Source organism: Nicotiana tabacum, chromosome 5 (genome assembly GCF_000715075.1).
Source record: "Nicotiana tabacum cultivar K326 chromosome 5, ASM71507v2, whole genome shotgun sequence".
NCBI classification, from domain to species: domain Eukaryota; kingdom Viridiplantae; phylum Streptophyta; class Magnoliopsida; order Solanales; family Solanaceae; genus Nicotiana; species Nicotiana tabacum.
In genome coordinates, this window is record NC_134084.1 from 59,275,904 (window position 1) to 59,287,669 (window position 11,766).

General features: G+C 38.0%; 1 protein-coding gene across 1 annotated transcript; it reads left to right on the forward strand.

Annotated features, from left to right (window-relative positions):
- Positions 1 to 5,933: 5,933 nt before the first annotated feature.
- Positions 5,934 to 9,181, forward strand: LOC142180789 (uncharacterized). The gene is made up of 5 exons (XM_075252863.1): positions 5,934 to 6,132; positions 6,211 to 6,461; positions 6,662 to 7,388; positions 7,859 to 8,148; positions 8,525 to 9,181. Exons 1-5 carry the CDS (start codon positions 5,934 to 5,936, stop codon positions 9,179 to 9,181), a joined length of 2,124 nt encoding a protein of 707 aa, XP_075108964.1.
- Positions 9,182 to 11,766: the final 2,585 nt, after the last annotated feature.

Below are 11,766 nucleotides of genomic sequence, written 5' to 3' on the forward strand. Positions count from 1 at the left end.
ACTCGTTTGTCTGTCTAACCTACACGCATGAAATGCAGCGCCCCCACAAAAGGGACGTCAGTACGAAATAATGTGCTGGGTATGTAAGGAAATATATTGAAAGCTGAAACTAAACTGATAATATAATAACTGCAAGTAGCTGGAAGTCAAAGATAATCTGAAGATATGATTACCTGTTGATACTGACTCAATTCTCTCAATATATTAAGTAAACTAGTTGTACGGCCCTATAAGGCTCAATATACATAATATATCTGCTCTGCCGTAGTAGACTCGCTCATAAGCGCTCGGCCATACTAGGCTCTGTATCTCGATCAATGTTGGGCTCGCTCATACGCACTCGGCCACAGTAGGCTCGATATATATATATATGCTCTGCCGTAGTAATCTCACTCATATGTGCTTGGACATACTAGGCTCTATATCTTGACCAACTAGGCTCGCTCATAAGCGCTCGGCCACAGTAGGATCGGTATATAACTTACCATCTGATCAGAGGTTGCCCAATAGGGGCCTGCCAATCGATTATAGCTCGATGGTAATGAAAATACTTTAAATACTGTATACATGTAAACTCTCTGCTCTCTTTACTAGAAGAAGAAAATACTCAACTGATATGAATTCCCCATAAGGAGTTACAAAACTAGAAAAAATATACGTAACTTACGAGACTAGCAAATTATACGTAAATTTTGGGATATGGATTTTTCTTTATGCTTCGTTATCAAACTTTATAATGACAATATCATACAAAAATGAAGGAAGGGCTTAGCCTTAACATACCTGAGATGATTCTCTTGATAGTCCCTCTAATACACGTCTTTTGCAAAAATACGTAACGACAGATCGAAGTAGGAAGATTACACTGTTCTTCCATAGAATACCACTCACGTTGCTGCTACTACAATATAGATTGACGTTATATCTCCTCCAAAAATAGAATTGCTCATGTACTTTTGTTTTTGCTATTCATTAAGCTTAAGGATATCTTTATGACACCATTTTCACTTTTGTCTCCGTTGTCAACTTCTTTAGATCCATCACTGTTTTCACTTTATAACTTTGCATCATCTTCAAATATAACCATCAAAACTAAACAGCAAAAGCTCGCATCTTTGGTTGTGCAAGAAGCAATAATATTGTTGGTAATGCTGACGGGATTCTTGGTCTTGGATGGAGCTATAATTTAATTGTTCCTCAAATTGGTAAATTATTTTCATATTATATTGGTAGCATTCTGACCAAACATTGATTGAAGTGTTCTTGGTATATTGAAAACCTTGGAAAATGAAGTGTTTATGTGATTAACACATTGCCACCTAGATTAACTCCATTAAGAGTCATCTACATTTTAAGGGGAGGGGCTGCCACGTTGGGGGCTCAAGTCTTATCTAACAATGTATTAATTTTTTTAATTAGTTAATACTCCGCTACCCGATAATTATCCGCATAATTAAGAATTATCTCAATTTACTTAAAATACTACATACTTTTAATATACTTTATACCCTACTATCATGGTTATATGGTACCTTGTACGGTATTAGTCTGTAAATATCGAGTATTAATACTTGGCTCGTATTTTATCCCAACATGCCAAACTTGGACGAAACTTCATTTTTTTCGACTTGCTTGCCCTCTCACCTTCAAAAATTTATTCATCACTTATAATCCTTATAATCTCCAAATAATCTTTTCCTTGGACTGATGTCAATTACTTTACGACAAATTCAACGTAACATACTGCAGGGTGCAACACCATTGTAACTTATTACTGCGAAGCGTAACATCACCGTAATATTGCGGGGTGTAACTTCATTCCCCCCTTTGAAACATTCGTCCTCGAATGTTGACTGATACTCTTATCATATTCATAACTTATAGCTCTTGTGATGCCTTAATACTCTTCATGCCATTTAAGCAATTGCTCTGTGAATAAATCCAAAGTCTAGGGTATTCGCCTCATTAGGTTTCTTGCTCATATCATGACTTGTGTTCGAAATCTTTCTAATCTCATAACTGTTTCTATCTTCTGTCAGGCAACCTGTAAGTGCACCTATAGGACTCTTCCTTCCTCTTTTTTTTTGCTCTAGCTTCTTGCCAATCTCTAGACGTGAGAATTACTTAAAAAAACCCTAAAACCTCTAAAATTCTCTGCCTTCTCTCTAGGAAGATAAGGAATAGTAATTTCGTCATCATTTTCCGGTCATAACTCCGGCATCTGGTGGTGGAACTAACCAAACTTGGTGTCAAAAGATACATAATTTCCTTATGAATAATACCCAATTGGTTTCAACTTCAGATCTATAGTCAATTTTTGTAGATCTTAATTTCATTTTCATGAGTTACTGTAGCAAACAGTGTTCTTCATTCAATTTCAGTGATTCAGCTAATTCCAGCGCTACTTTTCAGCACAACAGCTTGTTTTGATAACGTGAAAGTGTTCTCTTCTCTTCTAAGATTGGTTTGAATTCTAAGCTTCATTTTAAATCGAAATTACTGTTTTTTACAGTTTGGACTGTGAAATTGGATTCACAGCCATAAGCAGTAAGTAACGTGAAGCTAATTCGAATTACAGTAGCATCATTTTCTTGCAAAGCTGTTGCACCTTTGTCATGTAATTAAAGTGCTAAAGAATTACAACTGTAATGGACACACAGGCAGGTGGCCAGCCACCTTTTGTGGCTGCGCTACCTACCCAACCTCCTCCAAACATTGCATAAACATCAGGGAACACAAATAACAACAAATAGTCGATGGATTACTCCAAAATTCTGAAACCTTGCACTTTAAATGCTGCAATGCATGAGCAACAGGAATTTGAGCCAATTCCCATTCGTCCACCTACAATATTGAATGGAGAGCATATTATTCAGTTCACAGAAGCAGAAGTAGAAAGGATGGATATCATCGAAGGATTACAATATGCAATAGTTGGTAAATGTTCCTATGGCAGCCCAGAAATTCAACAACTGCGTAAGTTAATACCAATTCAATGCGGAATTAAAGGTGAGTGTAACATCAGATTTCTAAGGGATAGGCACATTTTGATTAGAATGATGTTAAGGCAGGACTATCTTCATTTATCATCAAAAACTCATTACATAAAGGACATGGATGGCTATCAATATCAGCTTAGGCCATTGATTTATGACTCAAAGTTTAGAGCAGATGAAGAAACACCCAAGGCAATGGCTTGGATTTCATTCCCAGGTCTATTGCCAACCTTTTTTGTGAAGGAATCTCTATTTTCTATAGATACAGTAGTAGGTAAACTTAAACATCTAGACATGGCAACAATTAATAAAACTAGACCTAGTTGTGCTAGGGTGAAGGTACTAGTTGATCTACTTGTAGATTTGCCTAAAAAGGTGAGGATGGACATATTCAATGAAGCTAAAGGAACAACAAGAAGTGAATGGGTGAGAATTCAATATGACATGCTGCCTAAATATTGCAGACATTGTAAACTTCAAGGGCATGATCAATTTGAATATTGGAGGATACACCCTAAACTATATGTGGAGAAGGAGAATGCTAACCAAGCAGAAACAGCTAAGAAGCAGGACATAGGGAACTCACAGCCTATAATGATTTTATCTAATGGAAAGGTCGTCGGTAATGTGAATGTTACAGCAAAAGAGCAATGGAAGGAAGTGAAGGACAACAGAGTTAGAAATGTAGTAAATCAAAATACTAGTCTCAATAATAATGGAATGGAGATGGGACCAGCTAAGCAGCTTGAAAACAATCAGAACAAGGAGGGTGCAAGTATTGTAGATAGACAAGCAGGAGCACAAAGCAATAGTGGTAAGGAATTGGTGGCAGTAGACAATGAAGATAATGATCATGTTCAAGTAGCTAACAAGTTTGCAATATTACAAGGGATGGATGAAGAGGAAGAACCTATTAATCAATTGGCAATGGTGGCAGCTAATGCAGCAACAAACAGTCCAGCAGTTCATAACCAAGCATCTACAAAGCAAAAACCAAAACATATGGTCAATAATGAGGGAAAGCTAAATCCAGCAGCACAAGCTTTTCATCTTAACTCATCGGGGATTGGTTCGACTAATGGTCTAGTCAATGGAAAGGAGGCATCAAAAGCAAAAAACGAAAATGCACAATGGATAGAAAGGAGTTTCAAGGATAAAACAGGAGATGGAATAGTGAATATCAATACATCATGCCAGGAAATCCCATCACAAGATACATTAGTGAACAAGGAACTTAATAAAACTCCAAATTCTCAAGCAGAAGGGTCAAATTCTTCTACATTTAAAGAAAGAGTGCAAGGCTGTGGAGAACAATTATCCATAGGCTGTGGAGGCAGACTATGGGATGCACAAAGGGAATACGATTTAGAGGAGAACGAAGTACCATTAGGAGCACAAGTTGATGAGGAACCAAATGAGAAGGACAAAGAAAAAGATGAGCAAAGTGTAAATGGAGAGCCCCATGCCAATGACAACAATACAACTGGTAATTTTTTAATAAAGTGAGGATAAGAAAATGTTGAGCACAACAATAATTATCAGATAGCTGAAGTAACAGAAATTGGAAACTATGAAGGAAGAGGCCCAGAGGTAAATGATCCTAGAGGAACAGAAGATGATAAACTTCAGAAATCACAAGAAGACCCACAAGGACACAACACAACAGAGAAGGAGAAACAGCCAAAACAAAAAACAGAATTAGTAAATGTTACTGTTACATTGGAGAAACAGCAGTTGCAACTGTTAAAAAGAGGAGAAGAGAAGGCCTTGGTCCCTAAAGAGAATGCATTTGGAGCTACACCAGGAGGGAAGGAAGACAATGAAGAAGGAAAAGAACCTAGTAGATTAGGATACGACATGGATCAAGAATCAACTACCCAAAACCTTATGAATGTTGCAAGGCAAGGTGACTTATCACCTACGCAAGTGGAAAAGGCAAAATCAGCAGCAAAAGGTAAGAAGAAACAACAAAAAGATAATTTTGCATCCCCAAAAGTTGGGGTGCACACAAGGAGAACGCTAACTAAATCCAACAATCAGTGATGAATGCTCTCATTTGGAATATAAGATCAGTTAACACACAACAGGCCTTTGAAAGGTTGACAAAAATGCACAGGCAAAATCACTATGAAATTGTAGGATTAATGGAGCCAAAGCAACAAGCAAAAAAACTTGAAAGGTACAGAAACAAGATAGGACTTGCACATGCAATTTCAAATGTTTCCAACAAGGTATAGGCTTTCATAGATGAGGTATTTGAGGTAACTGTTATGTACAATATGGCGCAATAATTAACATTACGATTGTTTCATACTGAATCGCATGTGGAGTTTGTCCTAACATTGATATATGCTAAATGTGATGCAATTGAGAGGATAGAATTATGGGATTCATTATATGCAATGGCAAGGGATATGGATGCACCATGGCTTGTAGGAGGTGATTTCAATGTAATATGGGACAAACAAGAGAAGTTTGGTGGGTTACCTGTGTCATTGAATGAAATTGATGACTTTCGACACTGCGTCAACACTTGCAATCTCTTCGACCTTGGATTTAAAGGCAGCATATTTACATGGTGGAATGGGAGAGCAGAGGAAGACTGTATATTCAAAAGGCTAGACAGATGCTTGGCCAATGTTGAGTTCCAACAAACATTTCCAGGAATAGAGGTGCAACATTTGTCAAAGACTGGTTCTGATCATAGTCCAATGTATCTGAAGTGTGATATTGAGACTCCACCAATAAAAAGCCTTTTAAGTTCTTGAATTTTTGGGTGGAACATGCGACTTTTAAAGATGTGGTGAAAGAGAATTGGACAGCTGATTTCAGTGCAAATCCTTATATTCTTTTTAATCACAAGTTAAAAAATTAAAGAAGACCCTTTCATTATGGAGTAAGGCTACATTTGGAGATATTTTCCAAAAGATAGCAAGCATGGAGGAGGTGGTGCTGGTTCATGAAGCAGAATTTGAAGCAAATCCTACAGGGATGAACAGGGAAAGGCTACAAAAGGTTCAAGCAGAATTGATCAAATGTCTTGCACTAGAGGAGAAATATTGGCAACAAAAGGCAGGCATGACTTGGTTCAAGGAAGGGGATAAGAACACTAAGTTATTCCATGCACAAGTGAGAGGTAGGAGGAAGAGACTTCAGCTTAACATAATTCAAAATAGTGGAGGAACCTGGATTGAATAAGAACATGAAATTGCAGAAGAGGCTATCAAATTCTATGAGGAGCAGTTCACAGAAGCAGCTACTCCTTCATCATTTGATATCATAGAGCATGTTCCTAATCTGATTAACACTGATCAGAATGCAGAATTGATTAAGCAGCCAACAAAAGAGGAGGTTATAGTGGCAGTACTTGGACTTAATGGTGATAGTGCTGGGGGGCCAGATGGTATGACAGGCAAATTCTATCATTCTTGTTGGGACATAATAGGGGATGACCTGTATGACATGGTGAGGGCTTTTTTCAATGGTCATGAGCTACCCAAGTGTGTAACACACACAACCTAGTTCTGCTACCAAAGAAAAAAGAAGTTACCACTTTTTCTGATTTAAGACCAATAAGCCTCAGTAACTTTTCAAATAAGGTTATATCGAGGGTGGTACATGAAAGGCTAGTGAAATTTCTCCCAAGTCTGATATCGGTGGAACAGTCAGGTTTTGTTAAGGGCAGGAATATAGTAGAAAACATCCTTCTAACTCAGGAGATAGTGACTAACATTAGGCTTAGAACTAAGGCTGGACCTAATGTCATCCTGATGCTAGATATGACCAAAGCATATGATAGATTATCTTGGCTATTCCTAACCAAGGTACTGAGAAAGATGGGATTCATAGAAAGGTTGATAGGGATTGTCTTTGGATTAGTTTCAAACAATTTGTATTCTATTCTAATCAATGGTCAAGCTCATGGGTTCTTTAAGTCCTCAAGGGGAGTAAAACAAGGTGATCCTGTATCTCCAACTTTGTTTATCTTAGCAATAGAAGCATTATCTAGGGGTCTCAATGCACTACATACTAACCTGTATTTTTGTGGATTTGGGATGCCAAAGTGGAGTCCAAAGATCAATCATTTGGCATATGCAGATGACATGATTATTTTCTTATCCTCAGATTTAACATCTCTGATGCTGATTATGCAAGTGCTGAATGCATATGAAGTTGCATCTGGGCAGCTTGTTAACAAGACCAAATCAGTTGTGTACCTGCAACATTTAACAAACATGGAAGTGGTCAGCAAGGTAGAAAGGATCACAGGCATTCATAGGAATGATTTTCCTATCATATATCTAGGTTGTCCTATATTTTATGCAAGGAGAAAGCTGGAATACTATCAGCCCCTAATTACTAAGGTAATGGACAAATTGCAATCATGGCAGGGTAAGTTATTATCAGTAGGGGGCAGGGCAGTTCTCATATTCCATGTACTGCAAAGCATGCCTATGCATCTATTATCAGCTGTAAACCCTCCAAATTATGTGATAATAGGTTGCACAAATTGTTTGCTCAATTTTTCTGGAGCAGCTCTGTAGGAGGAACTAGTAGGCATTGGGCTTCATGGAATACCTTATGCATGCCAGTTGAGGAAGGAGGAGTAGTTTTCAGGTCACTACATGATGTAGCAAAGTCATTATTCAGCAAGTTGTGGTGGAATTTCAGAACAAAACCAAGCCTATGGAGCTCTTTCGTATGTCAAAAATATTGTAAGAAATTGAATTTTGTAATTGTTCCATGGAAAAAGGGGTCTCACATTTGGAGAAAAAAGTTGGAATGCAGAAATCTGATTGAACATCAAATCTTTTGGCAACCAAAAAGGGGATCCTCACTATTTTGGTTTGAAAACTGGACAGGTCTTGGGGCACTATATTTTTTAGTTCCTCAGGACTTTGGCATTGATGAAACTGTACATAATGTATATGATGTTACCTTAGATGGTGAGTGGGATGTGGACAGGCTATTTGAAATGCTTCCTGAAGACTTAACAGTACACATTCTGGAGAAAATCAAACCACCTTCACCTCAGCAGGTTCTTGACATGCCTTGTTGGATGCTGGAAACAAGAGGATATTTCAGTGTTAAGTCAGCATGGGATTATATGAGAAGAAGAGACGAACCAAGAACATCTTATAGGATGATTTGGGTAAAGGGACCGCCTTTTAAAATAACATTTTTCATGTGGAAAGTGTGGAAAGCAAAGTTACCTTTAGATGATTTCATGAAAAGGGTAGGCTACTGCATGCCATCAAAATGTTGGTGTTGTGTACAGCCTGACGAGGAATCTCTTCAGCACTTGTTTTTAGATCAGAAACTGCAAAGACAACTTGGAAGTATTTTCTATCGAGGGCAGGAATAGCTGTGGAGGGATTAACATTGCAACAAGCAATCACAAAATGTTGGACTGCAAATGTGTGCTTAAGGCTCAAACCAGTAATGCAAGCACTCCCCTCATGTGTAGTCTGGGAACTCTGGAAAAGAAGAAATATTATGAAGTATGGTGATGCTGTGACAACTAGCAGGGTGATTTATCAAGTTTCATCAAATATCCAGCATTGGTGAAAGTGAGAAAGCCTGGGATGGACATGGTACCTCACAAATGGCAAGATCTATTAGCTATGATGGAAAATTTCACTCCTAAACTTAAGGTTACCAAAGTCATGTGGGAATTTCCAAGTGCAGGATGGCTAAAAGTTAATACGGATGGTGCATCGATGGGAAATCCAGGCAGGAGCTCAATAGGTTTTTGTATAAGAAATGAAAATGGTGACATAGTCAAGTCAGTAGGGAAGGAGATTGAGGAGACAACAAACACAGTAGCTGAAGCGAAGGCCATGGTAGAAGCACTAAGGTTCTGCAAATTTCAACAATACTGTCATGTATGGCTTCAAACTGACTCAATGTTATTAAAAAAGATAATGGGTGGGATCTGGAAATCACCATGGATCATATCTGAGCAGGTAGAGGAAATGATGCAACTAATGAATGAGGGCAATTACACAGTTACTCATATTCTTAAGGAGGGCAACAAGCTGATAGATCACTTGGCTAATTATGCTTTAGATCATGGAGAAATAGAATGCCAACAATTTTGGCATCTAGATGCACAGGGAAGGAGGTTAGTTAATAAAGATAAGCTGCAATGTCCAAGTCTAAGGGTGAAGGTGGACAGGAGATAAGAAGCAAAGAGAAAAGGAAAAGCAGGAGGCATGTCAACTTAATCTATTTTTAATGAAATTTCAATTGGTGATATTAATGCTTTGCATTCATTCCAATGTAAGGGATTTAAAAATAGGCAATTTCGCATGCCATCACATGTCTACTTGTTGCATGTTTTTTTTCAAATCACATGGCCATTACAATTACCATCACATGCGTCCACAGGGTAACGCTGGATCAAGGTGCTGCTCACACCATCACATGAGTTTGCACGCTTGGAATCTGCAAATTGTTGATGATCAAGAAGGAAGCATGCTACATGTGGAGTTGGTGGGATTTCGAGGAGTAAAATGGGCATTAAACAAATTCCATACTATTATTAAATTGCACGCCTATGATAAAATATGGGAAGGAGGCATGGAGTCCACAAATCGAGTAAGGCTAGCTAGAGCTGTTGTCGATTTTGACATGGGAACAACGCACAGGTCTGCCATGCGCCTGGAGACGATAAAACTAGATTCCTTATGGACTATGGATACATTAAACAAATGCAAAATGTACTGTCCAATGCTATTCGTTCGCATGATGCTGGTTTTAAATTGGGACAGGCAAGACATTGATCTAGGAAATCATGATTTTTGGGAAATACAAACTCATGTATCAAAAGGAGCAAAAACATGTGAAGCATGAGTTCAAATACCAAACAATGAAGTTGATAATGCAGACAAGCACATTGTAGGCATGTGCATTACTTTGGGTGCAAATGCCAAGGACCTTGACCCCCTGAATAGTGTGAGAATCTCAAGGGGACATCACATGATCACGTGCTACAGTACCAGCTGGCTACAATAATCGTATGCTACAATGCCGTATGCTATAGTGCCGTATGCTATAGTGCCGTATGCTACAGTATCGAGCTACCGAATTGGTGGAGTCTACGTGAAGTTGCTGAAAAGGGGCTATTTATGCAAATCAAATTTAACTCTAGAACTTGGACGCTTTGGACTGGGGATACAACGTCGACATGGACTGACTTGGGCTATTTTGACAACTACAAAGTTTTAGTAGGCATAATGTGATATCAATTTGAGTATTATGCTCAATTTTGATAGTACGTTGCATTAGAGTGCAAAGTCTATTTCCTTTCATTGAAGGAAGACAATGACAATTTTCTAATTATTTTATTTACTTTTCTATTTTTAATAAAAAACTATCCCTAGGCGCTTGCCTAGCGGATTGAAAAAAAAAATCTCTAGACGTGACTTTGAAAACACATACAGAGCTTGATAAAATGTTCCTCTGGGCATTTGTAGATATACTAAAGTTCTTTTCTTTGTACTTCATTGAAATTACGAATATTGCTACATCTTGTGTCATAGACCTGGTTATCCATTCATTGTTGATTTACCTCAATTTTGGTCTACAATATACCAATGATAACTTAACCTTTATGTAATATTGCTACTAGGATTCTCGTTTTATCGGGGAACATCTAAATTGATTAGATTGATCCACCTGGGGCGATATCATGCTTTCATAAACGTATCTCGTAGCATCCCAACATGATTCACCTTGCGTGGGTATATAATCCTGTCCAATTTATGAGATCCCTTTCTTTTCTTCGTCAGATCATTACTCAATCGAAGTCCTAAATTATACCCTCATTCTATTACCAGAGCAGCATTCCATTTCTTCTAGATGCCACTAGTCTTAGATTCCTTTGAGCTCATTCAGGCTATATTGAGATTTTGATAAAGTAGAGGAACCATCAGCTCCTTTGTATTCACGGGCTTAATCCCGAGGACTTATCCATTTTTGTCACCCTCTCCCTTGCCTTCTTCTTATCCTTACTCTTGTCTTTCTAAAACCTTGTCGTTCTATCATACTTTAGATTGTGATAGATTCCCTCAGGCTTTTCTAGAACATCAAGAGAGACATCGCAACGTCTCTAACTCTTCTTTTACTCTCTAATTAGACCTTTCGGTACTTAGAAACTATAGGCTAGAAGATATGCTACTGATGATGCTGCTATCATCCCTGGATACTAAATCCAAGTGCTTCTAGTCTTTTGCTTGAAGTATGGACCACTCTCATCCTTCTATAATTGAGTATTTCGTACGTTGTGCACCTTTACCTTACTTTCCTTAAAGCCTCACATCACATCTTCTATCTCTTTCATACCTTTGATTTTTAAGGGAGATCCTGCAATGTTCTCGATCACGATGTTTCTATTTTTCTATGTCCAATAAACAAACTCCTGATTTACTTGGGTGATATAACTCTTTAGTCTCCTCCTTCTTTTATCCGGACTTTACGTCGGCTTAAGCTATCTTCCGATCTGGGGTTCATGGTATTAGTTATTTTGTTTAGCCTTTAATGGGTGCTAAGGAATATGCATCATACAATCCTTTAACAATTTAATCTCTCGTTCATGACCTGGGTTCAATTCTTTCTTTTAACATATACCAGAATCTTCTACGGCTGTATATGCTGCATGCATAAATCTCCGAACCCTTAAGTGCATCCATAACGTAACCAATTCTGGATCATTGATCGAATAATATCTTTCATTACTCCTTAGCTTTCTTTCAACGTAAGCTATTTT